The sequence below is a fragment of the Fistularia commersonii genome, chromosome 26 (genome assembly GCF_037954325.1).
Source record: "Fistularia commersonii isolate RoL2024-O1a breed Wild chromosome 26, RoL_Fcom_v1.0, whole genome shotgun sequence".
NCBI classification, from domain to species: Eukaryota; Metazoa; Chordata; class Actinopteri; order Syngnathiformes; family Fistulariidae; genus Fistularia; species Fistularia commersonii.
Window position 1 is genome coordinate 8466119 of NC_141309.1, and position 17797 is coordinate 8483915.

At 37.2% G+C, this 17797-nt stretch overlaps 1 protein-coding gene across 1 annotated transcript in view; it reads left to right on the forward strand.

Moving 5' to 3' along the window:
• Positions 1–10322: 10322 nt before the first annotated feature.
• LOC147218495 (ras GTPase-activating protein 1-like) overlaps positions 10323–17797 on the forward strand; it is a 36066-nt gene continuing 28591 nt past the window's right edge. The window contains exon 1 of the mRNA XM_086173646.1: positions 10323–11581. Within this exon, the coding sequence (XP_086029772.1) occupies positions 11043–11581 (539 nt within the window). The 5' untranslated portion in view covers positions 10323–11042. The remainder of the gene's footprint in view (positions 11582–17797) is intronic.

Consider the following 17797-nt stretch of genomic DNA (forward strand, 5'->3'; position numbering starts at 1 on the left):
TTTGTTTGTTTGTTTGTTGTCGCGTTTATTTTTTTTTTTTTTTACAAAATCTGACCAGGAGAGGACGCTAGTCGCCCATTTTCCTGAATACGGTATGGGGACACAGCCAGAGTAAGTCTTCCTAAAATGCACTGTTTTGATTTTATTTGTGACAGGAGAACAGCTGAGAATGGCAATGCAATTTTTATTCTCTTTTCTAATGATTTCCAATGATTATTAATGCCTTTGCTACATCTCCCTGGTAAGAAGAATCTTCCAGAATGAATCTCATCTCTGAAACTATTATTGGATAATAGTATTACAACGTAGAAAGAAATGCTGTCTTTCCTAACGCAGTGACCCGGCCTCCTAAGAATAGCCTGTTTTTTGTCTGTCCACCACGTCTCTTTGTCAACCCCTCTGAATATGATGTGACATGAAACTCTGCTCAGAAGCTCAACAGGCCCCAGAGGCAAGGAGAATGAATACAGAGCTTCTCTCCTCATTATGTTTCTCATAAACAGACTTTGGATGCTGCATTAGAGGTTACAAAATAGGAAGTTGGGAGGAGGATCGGAATAAGAGGAATGAAACTCCTTGGCTAATCTGCAGTTTTCTCAGGGATCCTCTTCTTGGATTTATCTACAATATTGTCAGTGATGCAGCACATATAATCAAATAATTCTTAGCAATACAACATTGAAAACATTCAATTTAAAAAAAAAAAAACATATGGTATATACTGATTGCAGAAGAATAGCCTTGGGAAATATGGATATTGGACAAACAAATTACTGGTAAATTTAAAACTGCATTTGCTGTTCTCAAAAGCTGGGCATTATGTCTTTAAAAATGCAAGAACAACATTAAGAACTCCCAGATTATTCAATCATGACCAAACATGTTGAAAGAGAGCACTAAAGGGCATGAATCAAAGTCACTGTACCCATTTTTAAACATGCATTAATTACAAGGGGGTTTAAACAGTTCTGGAACTGGAGAACAGAATATTCAAATGTTTGTATTTGTGTCCTGCCTTAAATAGGATGTGAGAAAATCAAAAATTAAAAGCCAGGAGTAATATTCTCCTTTATCAATTGAAAAGCAAGTTTTGCCTCCAAGCAAAAAAGAGATAGCCTTCTCAAGATAGCCTGGTCAAATTGCTGTAAGTGAAAATACAAGCTGCTTGCTGCAGGCTTTTCTTGAGTAAAATGAGACTCAAAAACAGCATCACTATAATTACTGCAAGTGGACTTGGTTCCTTATTCTGCCTCAAGCTCAATAAATTGCCAGAAGCAAAATCAATCCAGTTTTTGACATGGGCTGAATAAATCTTTGAAAATTGGTGAAATAATAATAATAATAATGATAACAATAATAAAGAAGAAAAAAAACAAATTGGTTTTCAAAACTACATACTGTGCTTTAGTTCTTTGCAGAATGCATGGGTTGCAGATGAAAATCCTTCCACAGTTAATGGCTTGTCCTAGATTTCTCCACCTGCAGTGCCCTTATTTTTCAGTTTGGTATCTAATCTAGCATCATGCTTCAACTTACTGTAACATAAAACAAAGCCTCTCAAAGTGTTACTCTACGAACCCCATGGGAGCTGCTCAGTCGAGATTCAGCTTCATCACATTCTAAGTGGCACACTTAAAATGAAATCCATCCCACTGAGGGGATTATGTCTGATGAAGAGCAGACACTCAGCTCTTGCCTCAAAGTACACTCATGATTGATATTTTTGTTTCATAATCAAATTTTACTCTTTGTTTAGAATTATTCATTCAAGTACGTACATTTCACAGGGATCATATACTTATTACTGAGTCATTGAATGATACAATATATAAAGGGCTTTACATGGAATCTGCAATCTGAAGCCTTTTTTAACTAACATGTGTGAGTGACTGGATTATAAAACAACCACCTGTACAAACATAAATCTAACCTAATAAAAGCAACAACAACAACAACAACAACAACAATAATAATAATAATAATAATAATAATAATAATAATAATAATGTTCTCCACTTATATAGCACATTCATGATTTGGGGTTTCAAAGCACTTGTACTAGATAGTATTCATTCATTTACATGCACTCACCAAAGGTTGAATCAGCATGTGAAATATGACAGAAATGAACAACCAAACATACAAAAAAACAAAACAAAGCATAGAATTATAGTATATAATAGCATTATAGATAGCATAGATAGCATTATACATAGCATTATAGCATATAACACCTGCTTTAGAATGCAGAAAAAAGATTACCAAATTTAAATGGCTTCTATCCTTTGCCCAGGATCATCTTTCCATATTTCTTATTAACTCACCTGCAATATTTTGCATAATGCGGACATACAAACAAACTAAACCAATCACATTACCCCACAGGGGGAAATATTCAGGTTTGGTCTGAGAATGATTCTTAGTACAATTTTGCAATTTAGGAACCCAGCAGCACAGTGGTGCGGGTCATACACACAAAAATAACAGGCAACAAAGCTATCTGTTCTATATGCCAGGATTTCAAGAGTATATGATGCTATTATTAAATTACATAACATTCCCATTGAGAAATTCCAATATGTATATACCAAATGGTAAACACTGCAACAGCCACAAGGAAAAAGACCAGGCATATTTCAACATCATGTATCGTGGTGTTGAACAATTAGGGTTATCACCTATAATTGTTAAAACAAGTTTTCTTAGTCATGTATTTGCTGCATGTAGGACAGGGCGGGATGGTGATCTTCACAAATTACTTTCATTTCTCTGTATTGCTACCCCAAATGCACAAATGATGGACAAAAAATACTTAGTACACTGACCTACAGAGCTCATTGTTCTGCCTATCTTTTCTGAGATATTTTTGTTAGAGCTCCGATTTGTCCCCGATTCTGTGCCACATAGTGCTTAAGAGAATGTGTAAGAAAAAATTACTATTTGGTGACTTGACTCCATGTCCTAGAATGTGTGTGGATATGTAAGCAAGTAACTACTTTGTATACCCACTCTTTGTTAACAATTTATAAATGTAGCCTTGTAAAAGCCCTCTGAATGCTCAATAAAAACTTCTAGTTATAGAACTTATATATGTACTGTATGGACAGTTATAAATAGTCCATACAGTATATCTAATAGCAAACAGAAGCGCTAGATCATATGGCCAAAATGAATGGACAACAATTAAGACATCTGAAAAAGTTTGTAGTCATCATGAATTCATGAGGTGAATAAGTGAATCATTAATCAGAATGCATCAACAGCCTCCCCACACTAATCTTCATAATCATATATTATAGTAAACCATAAACAAGCTAGATTATTTGATTATGTTATAATAACACTTCACAACTCCATTACCATTATCTTATCAAAGATAGCCTCCTGATCACATCCTTGTTGATTTCTGCAGGATAAATATGCTGAAAGAAGATGTTTGATTCAATTATCTTTGTGGTGTTACAGAAGTTTTCTATGTGGGTTTTCTTATACAATAGGTGTACTAAACGCACCTACATGGACACCTGTGTAAACATATTCCTTGATAATCATATGAAGGGTTTGCATTCTTACCATGGCCCTAAAAGCTTATTTTATCACTTTTATAACTATATATATTTTGAAGCTTTATCAAGGTTCATCAAGATATTCTACCAATGCCATGAATGATACCCTGAAAAATAGCCGGTAGAACTTGTTGGTAACAATTATGCAGTTTGGGAACGATATTTATATTTTATACTTCTCTTGATTTTATCTATATTGCAAAAATGTTACTTGAAGAGATAAAAATGTGATCTTTAAAGACAAAAGTTAGAAAAATGCTACTTATTTAAACAACATAAAGTACAATGTTCTAGTGTAAGCTAACAATATATTATGCTGAAAGAGGCATGAAGAATTTCTCATGCATACAGATTACTATACTACCTTTTCTTTTCCCTATGTCTAGAATATTTTTGAGCATGGCATATGTGCTAAAATGCCTTAGAAACACAGTCCTGCCCACTCCATGGGAGCACATGATGCTCTGCTGTGACAGTCAGCATTGAACACGTCTTTGGGGATGCTCCATTATTTACTCTGCCTTTCTGTGGCCCCGATGAGACATGACAGGAGCCACGGGAAGCTCATAAATTAAACAGAGGGGCCTAAAAGCACAAGAGGAAGGTACAGGGTGATGGGACGGCCTGGGGAGACAGCAGAGCAATGGGGCTGCAGATTGCAAAGCACATGTCCTAGGGCCTGGGGGGCTGGAAAGATGTGAAGCAGGAAGCAAGGGACATGTAAGGACAGAGGGAGATGAGAAAGCAAAGAAAAAACGATTTTGTAGGAAAATAAGTAGTATGGGAAAATAACAAAGGAAGCAATAGTCTATGGTGGCAGGAATAACAGCATTGCCGTTGAGAGGCTGACCAAGAGTCAGAGGATATGAGCAGCCAAATAATAGCATCGCCAGTCTTAATCCAGCAAAAAGACATTAATCCCTAACTGGTGCACATATAACACAGGAGTGAAGATGATGTCATGCTTTCAGTGGACACTCAGTCAGTTGTGTGATGCCTCAGCTGTTACTCAAACAGGCAAAAGTAGCTTATAGTGTCATCCTGTTCAGATGGATGGGATCACCTCATTTCCACAATCACTCATGAATGGAGAAAACGTACATAGTGAGTAGTCACAGCCAGGCAATACTGCCCTAACTTTACTTAAGTGGGTATTGAGGTAACAGACATGAATTTGATGAATGATGATTTTTTTTCTGTATTATGTGCATATGAATGGATTTCTCCATTAAGCTTTGAATTTTATACATTATGCCAAATCTCACAACTTCATTGAGAGATTAACTAATGATTCAGATTATCCTTATAAAAAGGGTGATATGCTATATGATACTTTTGCTCCCACGCTTTTATGTCCGATGCTGTCACTTAAACATGTGTACATGCTCGCTTTACATTTTATGAGTCAGATATTTGAAAGTAACCTTTTACAAGAATTGTCTGTAATGATAGTCCCATTTATTGGCCCCTAGAAAGCTGCTGCTCATCTCTTATAGCAACCTCAGACGGGAAAGGGACCATTGGTGCCAGAGTGATATCATCTGATCATCAACCTCAAACATGGGCACACTGCCATGCAGTGCATTTTCATATAGTGGAAGGTCCTCATCTTTCACTTTCCCGTTTCACATTCTGGGCATTTGTTTCTGCAAATATTGATCCTCCAGAGCAATAGAATTTGGCGTGACATATAAAATGGCAAGTCATGAGCAGTAAATATTTAAGGAGATGGCAAGTAAATCAAACGTATTAACATGAATCAGTAAAATATTTCTTAAACCTTGAAGCTCAAAGTGACTTCTCTCATCGATGTAGTCCATTTGTATAGAGTTTGTCTGGACATACACCTTCTCTTGGGGGTGGTGTGGCGCAGTAGGTAGAGCAATGGTCTTTGGAGCTAACCATTCCTGGTTTGATTCCCTACTCCTCATAGTGTATTGAAGTGCTGTTGAGCAAGACACTGCTCCCCTGGGAATGCCTCGGCTCATGGTTCATCCATGATGAGTTAATTGCAGAGAGTGAATTAATAAAGGATAAATTATTATTCACAGTCAGAAAAGGCATAATATTGGAAAATTTCTTTCTGGCAACAAAAGTTCTCTCTTACTAAGTGAAGGTATCTGTTTTTTTTAAATAATCTCTCAAATATTACAGCATATAATTCCCTCGAATGAAACAGAGACATCAGTCAAAGAGACTGAAACACAATATGTGTAATCATCATAGAGCACATTAAAAAGCAAGAACTAAAATATTGAAGAAAACCCTTTACCCCTTAAAAAAACTAGATTTGTCTGACAGATAAGTTGAATTTGGTTAATGTGGCAACCAGACTTGTTCTTGTTCTTGAGGATGTAATGCCTCTCAACCCAGAGACTTTTTTCAGCTCTTCAAGATATCAATGAAGTCAAGTTACCAAGATAAGTGATACTAACAAATAAAATAAAACACCTGTATGTCACCTGTATGTCATATTTCCTCACCCCATTCATAACCTGAGTAAATACGACAGATGAAAAATTAGCACACAAAATAAGTTCTATTACTATAATATATAGACATTATGTACAATCTGAAACTGTATCAAACATAGTGTAGCTTAAATAGTGGATATTCTTATACAGCCTCTTGGCAAAGTTGTTTCTGTCTAACCAATTGAAAATTTATTCATGCATACCACCATCCCTCTCTGGAAGTGTGACTGAGGGGACCATGTGCTCTTTGCCCCTCCCACCCCATCTCACTGCCACTCTGTCCATATGTGCATTCAAGAAGCAGCTGTGAACTTTACTTCCATGTCCTTCTGAAGAGGTGGTGAATAACAACACTTGGTCAACCAAAAAATAACAATACAAGTAAATTAAGAAACAATGTCCTTTCTCTAATATGCATGTTGTGCCATCATGTAGTGTTTATAAGTGTTTATAATTGGTTTTTTTTCAAAACATTATTAGATCCATCTTCATCACACACACACACAAACACACACACACACACACACACACACACACACAAATACTGACACAATTTGACTGTCCATTAGTATCATTATATCTATCTATCGACACAGGCACACCTATCGCCAGGCACATTTAGCACACAGTGAAACACAAATATTGTATCTTTCAACCAGCATCAGTTATATTATCAGGACACAAATGAGTAAGCGGTGAAGCAAATGCAAGATGGTCACCAATATGCAACAGGTATAGTATTGTCTAGACAGCACTTAATGACATGACACCTGATAGTGAAACACACCGACACAATCCAGAATGGTGCAGAAAGTTACCCTTCAAAATATGCCAAATTGAAAAGGAAGAGTGAGGGAGAGAGAGAGAGAGAGAGATCATTCCATTTCAGAAAAAGTATTCCTTTTCTTGAGATTCAATTTTACATTTCATTGACAAATTATGTAAAAAATGTTCTTAAATATAACTAATAATCAGTGCCCTTTCTTCAATTTAGTATGTAACCACTAGCATGACTATGCAAGTGTTTGCATACATTTTTAATGTGTACTGACGTTTTCTTTCAACAGAAAATACTAATTCTGGCACAGCCAGAGACATATTCTATAGAAAAAGCTGAATGAAATATGTTTTTCAGATGACAACTCAAACTTTGCTCTATCTTGAACTCCACATATGAAATTTAAATGAGGTACTTGGTAATGATGAACGTGGAGGGGTTCAGGAATCCCATGAAAGTAGTGCTAGAAATGCAAGCTTCTATCCACAAGAACCTTTGCTCACGCTATTCATCCATGTGTCACTCACTCCCTGTTTTAAAGTTTTATAACAGTCCATTGAATTATTCACACATGTCCTGATCTGTCTACATGTATCATTTGATACAGGAAAGGAAAGCAATTGCTTGTGCAACAAACCAGGAACCTTGAGCCCATTTTTGAATGTAAGTTAAATGAGACATCCGAAGATCAGTTATTCAACACACACAATAAAGATTTTATAAAAGAGGATGTCTGCAGAGTTCTGGAGAGGTTAAAAAACAGAACTGAGAATGGAAGAGAACAATTGTAGATTGTCATAAACAAAGACAGAGCACAGTTTGAATAAAAGAGAGGATTTTTAAATGCCACCAAACTGTTTGTGAAAAGATGTGTATTGTATACACAGTTTACAAATACAAAAAAAGATTAGGTCACCCATTCCAGTTTTAGAACTGTATGAATGATATGGATGACAAAACATACCTGTTAAATCAAGTATTTGCAAGTGTTAATTCATTAGGATGGATAGGATCAGGAATGAGTCTATCGGGGGAACAGCACATGTCAGTTGTTTTGGAGAGAAGGTAAGAGAAGCTAGACTGAGATGGTTCGGTCATGTACAAAGGAGGGATAGAGAATACATTGGTAGACGGATGCTTGAATTGCAGTTGCCAGGCAAGAGGTCTCGTGGAAGACCAAAGAGAAGATTTATGGACGTAGTGAGAGAGGATATGAAGGTAGTTGGTGTGAGAGAGGAGGATACAGAGAATCGGGTTAGATGGAGAAAGTTGTTTCACTGTGGCGACCCCTGGAGAGAAAAGCCAAAAGAAGAAGAAAAAGAAGTATTCATTCACCTGTACTAAATTTTTATTGATCAAAGAATGAATGTACATCAACGGCATAATCCAGAGTATCAGCTGTTTTCGGAGTAGTTCTTAAGAATCTCAGGTAATTAATCCGACCACAACATTATGTCTCAAATTTTTGCCCAATTACTTGAGTTTGTAACTGATTGATGCCATACATGGATTATCAGATCAAGTTTATGACTACACATATCACTAATAGATAGATAGATATACATTAGATCAAATATGTCATGTGTATGTATGTGTGTGTGATAGTATATTGTCCCACTGAATTACGAGAGTAGAGATTAACACCAGAGGCACAGGCTTCAAACACTGTCAGTTTTACTTGTTCATAGCACAACTCAATTTATTTTTCTTTTTTGTTTTTACAATATCAAACCAGTCTCGGGCTTCAGATGGCACAATTCAATGACCTCCTGTTTCACAGAACATAAGGCTTGAACCATTCCTCACCAAAGAGCAAGGTCATCACCTTTCACACTGAGGCCATCTGCCTCTGTCACTGCTCATGTCATGAGCTATTACTCATGTACCAAACGCTCAGAGCAGAGTGACAAACGATACAGGGACTGATTGGTTGTCACTGGATCAGGGAAAATGAGCAAACTTTTTGCACATTTACAGTAGATTCAGACTGACAGTTTGTCATCCAGCTATGCCTTTAATTTCTCTTCTGTGAATCTACGTAGTTTTTTTAAACTATTAAAATAGGGTTACCTGAACACATATTTGAATTGTAAGAAAACAAGAGTGAGATTAGGGGTTTGCTAACAATGCAAATGACAACTAAGTTGAGCTGTAGTGAGCAGTGGCAAAAAGGATATCCAGACATCCTTTTTTACAGTGCCAGTTGTTCTTAGATGGATCATTGTGGATGAGGAATGAGGATGGCAGCTGCCTTCAGGGCATAACTGGAGACGGTGGGTGGAGAACAACAGTGGCCCACTGCTGTAGCAACAGGATTCCATATGCTTGGGTCAAGGTTAGCCTGGCTTGCTTACAGCATCTTGCAAACTAATATGATACCCAGTAAACAATATTTAAATACACTGTTTGTGTTTAAATGGGACTGATAAAAATTGACTGGGTTTATCTTGTTGATGGGTTGTTTAATGATGATCCCTTTCACAAAAACTTCACACAAGAGTTAATAATGTGGTTAATGTGGTTCTTTGCCTATGCTATAAAAATGTGCCCTACAACTAACTATGTCAGTCATCAAAATATCAACAAAGGACCAATTTAAAACATGCAAAAACCTTAAAATTGGACAAAGAGCAGCTGGTTGACCAGCAAGTAAAAGTCTCTGATTTTCAGTGACTGCATGCAGGTACACAATTTGGTTTCTGTACTTGTGGATGCTAAAGCTACCACACAGACATCAGAGACATTTGTTTTCCTTCAAGCCAATCCAGTTTTAGACCTAAGGACATGCTCTCCTGGGGTAACTGGCTTTCAAATTTCAGACGATTTTCATGTGGTTCTTAAATTCCATGAAACAATGTATTTGTCAATATAGTTGTGAGTCTGTGTTCTCCCAATATGAATTTAAATACCGGGGCAGACTTAATCAACCCAACTCAAGTCAAGCCACAAAGCTTTGTGACTTGTCAAGTACGAAAAGAGATGCAGAAGTAAAAGCAGAGTATTGTGTACTGAAAGTAGAGATACAGCAGAAAATCAACCAGCATTCATACAGCTGTCTTCAGCACTGTCTCACATTGGTATTTAAAGCCCAATAAAAGAATGGGCAATAGCTATTATTTAGTCAATATAATCACACACTTCACAACACAATGCTACGGGATTTAACCTCATAAGAGTTTTCTTTCAATTGCTCTTATTTCTCTCCTTATATTTATTACTATTATTATTACTACTACTACTATTACTATTGTTGTTGTTATTGTGCCTTGGTCAAACTGGAGACCTGAAATAAATTAGGTTGTAATGCTGGGTCACATTTTATGAACAAACAAATAAGCATATTGGTAACCAACCGCACTGTAAATATATTTGATCTAGTAGTGAGAACCCTCTCTCTGCCTTTATTAAACGGAAAACACTTCAATTTCTTACAAACCTGATTGAAGATGTCATGGATTGAGCCGATGCTGCTCTGTGTTCACTTGGCTGAGTCTGCTCTGTGACTGAGAGGAGTGGGAGAGGGAGGGGGAAAAAGCAGCGCAGAAGCGGGTAAGCCACCAACCCTAAACCAAGAAATAAACGAAAACTTAGCTTGTATTCGCAAAAGAATTCTTTGCGTGAACGACATGGGAAGTCTTATGGGAAAACACGCTGTGTCGTGGATTTAGGCGATAAGGCCGAAGCGTTTTGGACATTACTCGAAACGGTGGGGAACTCAGAACGAAAGAAAACAACAACACTGGAAAAAAGACGGGGATTACACACCACACTGACAATAAAACAACATTCCCCGACAAATGGTGTGCCTTGCAAGGAGGGTGAAGTCCGAACAAAACAAGGGGAATTATTTGCGAAATTATACAATTTCTTGGATGTCTTAGATATTACTTTCGTGATATCGTCTCTACGTGAACTTTAAACTCAGGGAACAATGAAGACATAGCAAGCGAAGAACTCATCAAGTGTCTCGGATTTGCTAGCCATCCCGCTACTGTTAGCTTGCCTGTCCTGTAGAGTGAATGCGAGGTAACGCTAACGCCTGCTAGTCCAGCCTCATCAGCTAAGGTAGCTTGTCGGCTAACGTTAGCTGACTAGCTTAAACACGTACTACAGAAACTTTTTGTTTTGCTTCCTCCGAGCCCAAACACTGAAGGAGTGCTGTAGGAACGGAGGGGAAGGGCAGGTCCCCTTCTGGGCTTTTTCCCCTCTACATATTTTTCTGATATGATGGCCGCGGAGGTCAGCAGTGAGGAGACGGGCTCGGTCACGACAGGGACAGGGGTGGCAGGCGGAGGAGGCCCGGAGACGGCCCCGTTTCCCTGCTATCCCAAGTCCACTGGCGTGAGTGTCACAGATTTGGGATCGACAGCAGCCCTCCGTCAACATTCAAACACCTCTCCAGACTCGCTTCCCGATATGAGCATTATCTTTCCCTTGTCTAGTGGGGGTATTACCGGAACAGTACTGTCCGCAGCAGGGAGTGGCGGAGCAGGTGGTGGACATTCAGTTTTTCAAGGAACACGCTCAGGGAACGTGGGCGGCATGTGCTGCTCTCCCACTTCAGAGGGTCCAACTAGTCGGATCTCACCTACATCAACAGGCCCGGATGGGCTCGCTGTCTTCCCCCCACTACCACCACCACCTCCTCCCCCTCTAGGTTGTGGGGGGCTCGGCAGCACTATGGATGAAAGCGACATGCAAGATGGACCGGAATATGAGGAAGAAGAGGTGGTGTTTCCCCTTTCTGCACCTCCTACAAACCAGTGAGTATACTAGCGAAACACCTGGCAACATACTGACACACACAAAAGAAGAGCAATCGTCATATACCCATGAAGGTGTACTTCCTTACTGATGTGAAATACATATGTCTGAATTTGAGGTCCCACTCAAAGACTACAGTTATGGCAGTAGTTCAGAGCTACATAACATTAAAAGTGCATTTTCTTTGTAGCGATCTGAACAACTTAGATATTTACCTTTTTATTAAAATAACATGCTATCCACTTTTTGTATTTGAAAATAGATCCTTTAAAATCTTACTAAATTCCCAAATTAAAAAAAAGAATGAATTCTTATCCCAAAAATCCACCTTATCAAGCAAATGAATACTTAATACAAATACATGATTGTTTTAGTTTTATTTTCACTAACATATCACTGTTAAAAGGCTGTAGTACAAAATGTTAAGTTCATAAATTAAACAGGTATTAGCTCACTAATTACATTGATGTAGGGTATACTGGAGAGTTTTTTGAGTTGAAATTTTTTTTTTTTTTTCAAAGAGAAAAATTGACCTATCAAATTTCCTATGTAATCTTTAGCAGAAGAAACTTGCTTGGTGAAATATTTGCCAAAAGAGTCATAGGTGACTGTAAGTGATGCACTGTATGTCATCCTGGAGATGCAACCCTATGTGCCATGTGAATACTAGTTAGAGGTGCAGGGCATATATTGTGATCCTGAAAAATTAAAAGTTGAAATATAGATATATATATATAGACTGAGAGACTGCTTTATCAGAATTTGCAAAATTCATCCACTGGGCTGTTTATCTGTTATGAAGTTAGATACTTTTAGTTGGTATTGTTTAACATTCTGGTCTGCTTTGATTTAATACATCGTTTACAGATGTGCACTCTATTGGCTTATCCTGATTTCTGTATATTTTGTGAAACAATGCCAGGATTTACTGTTTTTTTTACTGTTGTTGCTGTCTACTGTTGTTTTTTTCTATAAGTTCTGTTGACATTTTTTTCACCATAGTGGTTGCATCAGGAGAGTGCACAACACAGCGACCACAGGGATTCACATATGCTGCAAGACTTGACTTGGTTTCTTTGATACTTCAGTGTATTGACCCAATATTCATTGAGAATTTTTTTAACGTCAACCTGGTAGTGGCTATAATTTTTCCATGATAGTATTGTGCTTATTTATTCATTGTGATGAAGTTGCAGTAGACTCAGAGGGTTGAAAAACAAAGTAAATGCATTCACAATGCAACATGTTTAGGATTGGTTTGGATAGTTTGATGAAGCTGCTTGGTTTGAATAATAAAAATCCTCATGAGTCCAATCTTTAACTTTTTCTTTTTTTTCTTTTTGGTACAGTATTTTGAAGTCTCCGCCCTTTTCTGAATGTATTGTTCACATATCAAAGAATTAACTCACAGAAAACATTCTAAATGTCTTTTAAATATCATGCTACTTATAAATTAAGTTTCATCGTACAGACTGAGAGACTCAGTCACTTAACAGTCTGTTTTGTTTTCTGTGTCAAGCTGCATAACTTGTGGTTATGTGATATCAATAAATAGGACTGTTTATAAGGGGGTTACTTTATGAAAATTCTTTTGAAATACAGTTTTCAGTATTGTTTTTTAAAGAAAGAGATGTGTGTATACCTTGTTTTTGCTTAACTTTTTATAAATAATTAGTACCTAGGCACATGATCTGAACTGGCTGTATGTATGCAAGTGTTGCAATAACCTAAATATGGCCCTCCCATTTGTTACAGTCTCATTAGAGAAGTGCTGAGCTTTGTCATTTCAGGCCCTCATACTGTGAGATATGGAAGTGTCAGTGCCTGGAGTGTAGATTCAGCTCTTATTTTAGGAGCCACCCTATATCTCCCTGTCAAGTTACAGAGGAAGCAGAGGACCTCAGTATTCTAGCCTCTGCTGGTAAAGATCAAGTATAAATGGAGCAAGTGTTTTTTGAAATCTCATAATTTTCAAAATTTGCATGGGCCACGTTTGTCAAAAAGAGTGAGGAGCAGGTCAGTTTGCTAGCACCAGTACATTAAGGTGCAAAATAATACATTTCCTGTACCAAGCAGGAGGCACGATGACATATAATAGATATAAATATACTATATAAATATATGAAATCTTTACATGTGTTTAGGGCAGTGTTACAGAGTTATACTCTAGGATTTTTTCAAGATATCACTATTTCAAATAGCAAAAAATTTAAACTTAAAATCAAAATGGTGGACCCACCCTTAATGTTTAGTTCACATTCCAAAGAGGCTCTTTTGTAGTATGTAGGTGAAATGATCATGGGGACTTTTTATAGAATGCACGATCAAGGCATTCATTTATATGTGCATGAGAAGTTATGTTAATTTTATCACCAGGATATATATGTATGCAGAATTTTAAGTGTTTTAAACATAGTCAGGCCCCTTTCTGTGTATAGACCTAGAACTATTCTGGATATTAATAGTGAGGAAATACTTTTTGGTTTTATCATTTTGAATAGTTGCCTGAGAGATGCTCAGTAACATCTCAGCAACTTCTTTTTACTGATGTTGAGGATTTTAATCGTTCATTATTATTATTATTGTTATTATTATTATTATCATTGTTTATATTCCCCATTGAAGAACGTATCCATAGCAGATTGTCACCTAAACTCGTACTTCTGCTCAGTCTGCCTTACAGTAGTATGGGATTAAAACAAAACTTCTGGCATGGATTACTCTGTTGCAAACATAGAGCCAATCACTGGGCTCCAACCTGAACAATCTATATGTATAAATAATACTGTCTCCATTGATGATGACGTGATGACAGAATCTACACAATAGATAAAATGTGTACTCTGCAAAAAAATCAAAATCCATATAAGCAAATTAACACTTCTTGATTATCATTATCAAGTAAGACTTTAAATGGTCTGTTTTGATTTTTATTCATATACCCCAGCCCTTAATGTGAGTCAAGTGAGTCAGTTGTACAATGTGCAAAATATGTCTGCACCACTAACTCAACCATTGGATTCGTGTTTTTTGTTATTTTGATTTCAGTTATGATTATTCTCAAACTTTTCAACATTCTCACAAGCTGTTAATACATTGGTAATTTTATTGAAGGCTAATTCATAAAAGCGTACACATTTTGTGACTAGCACTTGCTAAATTATGCAATTAGTCCAGTAGTTGTACCATTCAAGATATTGTTTGAATAGAATATTTAGGGAAAGCAATTGCAGTGTACTCTATGTAACTGATTGAACATACATTGATTCAAAAAATAAATAAATGTTACATTCTCATTGTTAGCTACCACTTAATGCTTTACACGTACATACATTTTTGTGAAGGACTTTGATGATATGTCCTTTTCCCCACTGTGGTTATAATGGCATATGCAAATGGTAAATTTACCTTTGGCAGCAATGACTGTTGCTTTCTTTTCTGAATATCATGAATAATTCAGATTCTGAACTTACCTTTCAACTGTTTCAACTAGCTTTGTGTTTATTCTTTAATGGGGCTCCTGGACTGATCTTCTATTTCTCCAAGTTATGTTAGCAGTGTGCAAAGTGCATTTGGAAATGTGTTTGTGGCAAACTTCCACACTGTTGGAAGGTGTCCCACTGTGTGTTGCACACCAACTGTGAAAGCTTAACTTGGCACATTTACTTAATGCTGCAGAATGGAAGTGAGAGAGAGACAAAGAGCAGACACATTCATTCACACCTTCCCAAAACCGTGTCATTCATCAACAATTGCTGCTCTACTCCAACAAGAATTTCACAATGATGATGGCTTAATGAAGAGGTCAGGGTGAAACTATAAGGTCACCTCAGAGGTGTTCATTATTGCTGCCTGAAGAAACTGCCAGCTTAAAGCTAGAGCTTAAACAAACAACGCTGGCAAATGAGTAGTTGATTTCAAGTTTTCATGAAGATTAGCAGGACTTAAATCATAAAAGGTCTCCATGAAAACCAGTGGTAGAAGAAGCAGAAAAAGAGAGCAAACAAGTTTAAAATTGTTATTAGAACAAGGTTACCTGAATAACCGGACAACTGTTAAAACATCTCTTCACTGAGTATGTAGTTTGGTACAAACTAATTATCAATCGTTTAGTTTTACAGATGATAGAACTCTGTTGTTGCAGAAGAATCATCGTGCTAAAAGGCTAATATTTTTGTTCATTTTTCGGGACTTAAAAATCAGAGCACTTCAACAGTTTATTGATAAAGCAGATCTCAATTAGGTTGGATTGTTACAGAGGTCTGATAACTACTCTGTTAAAATTAGTTTGGGACGTTCTTGATCCACATTTCTTAAGGTACCGTAATATGCAGGAGTTAGACTTAGATGACCCCTCTGATTCATTTATGTCTAATAAGTGATAGATTATATTGATTGGAACTATTTCTCCATTTTCATTAGTGTATGCTTTGTTCTTTACATTGATGAGGAAAAGCGTATAGATTCCATGCATTTTAAATGTGTTATGCAATGTCCTGTCATGCCCTTTCAATACCCACATCGCCTGGCCTTTTCTACTCTGCATCCTGTTTTCAACACGTCTGTGCCACTCCATGTAATCTGAACAGGTTTAAAATGATTTCACCTACGTTTGACAAAACTTGGGATTTTTAAATACCTTTAAGTGAAGTATTGCTTATTGCAGCAAAACCTCTTTCACAAAAGTTATATTGTCTGTTTTATATCACAATTTAGTAGTATTATTTTTTCATACTGCGAACAACAGAAAAACAGCTGCGGTGTCTCCATTTTATTTTGATACATTTATGTCGTGCAGATGTTCATATAAAGTTGTGGATTTAATTAACGCTTGTCAAAAATGTTCTAAATTGGGCATACCTGCTGTTTTATACATCTAAAGCTTTGGCAAATTTTTGTATTGGTATATCAGCATGCCCCCCAACAATAAGTGATGCCGCAAAGTTTCACGGATGGTGTCTTGTAGTGGTTAAGTGTTATTTGAAATGATGGGCCAGCTTCAATTTCATGCTTGACCTTTAAACATAATGATTGTTGCCTTGTCTCATAATTCTATTAAACTATAATCAACCCAACTCTCTCTCTCTCTCTCTCTCTCTCTCTCTCTCTCTCTCTCTCTTTTTCTCTCTCTCTCTTTCTCTTTATTGCAGAAGCACATACATACTTTTCTTATTAGACTTGTTTTACTCTATGATTCCACTTTTTGGCTCTTAATTACGTAGTCATTTCATTGCCAAAGTGATGGTTTAAGTTCTGTTCAAGCGCACCAGGTTTGTTTGTCAATTCCGTCCTCAGTAAGTAAAACAAGCAGTGCCACTCCAGAATGTGCATACAAAAATAACCACATTTACAGCTGCTATGAAACCTTCATCACTGTTGTTTGTCGTTGTACCATGTAGAAACATGCGCACAACAATACCTGTAAAGATCATTTTAAGGGGTCGCATTAGCAGTAACAAATATTTCTCGGCCATTTGAGTGGTTGATATTCCCATATTCTGTCTAAAACACAGGTTCAAATTTTAACTTAGTTTTATGTTTGTTTATGTTTTCTTAATGGGGTGCCTTAATGTATTAAAAGTAACTTAATGGCTGGTTTATATAGACAACTGTCTTATGTTCACTACAGCTTCTTTTTAACAGTGTCTATATTTGTGTCCGTAATCATGAAGTAGAGATAACTCTGTTGCCAGTCTTCTATGAAAGCCACTCCCTACCATTGCTGGCCAACTGCTTCATAAACCAATGGGCTGCATGCTCATGATGTAGGATTTTATGAGCAAGGAAGAGGGGAGAAAAACGGGAGGAAAGTCAGAGGAGGATGAAGTGGAAGTAGACTACAGAGCTGCAGTTTACCTCGGTATTTTTATCAGGAAGGAACGACTTATTCATCACCTAAAGACAGCAGCATACGGATAACAGAGCCAGACAGTTTTTATATAATTCGTTTTTATACTGTTATGCACTGAGGGTGAATGTTTGAATCGCTTGGGGTTTTTCTATGGATATGACATTCTGATCCAAGTAACGGGAGATGCTGGTATCAAGGCGACAGATGTATAACATCATGATGTGCAGTCTGGATTTAGGGTTGCCTTTGCTCTGCTTCCCATGCCAGAGCCTACAGTGGCCTGTGCACCGGCTGTATCAGTGGAGGGGTTGCAACTTGTGAGACTACGGGAAACGTTGGAGGGAGATGCAGCATAGGGCAAACT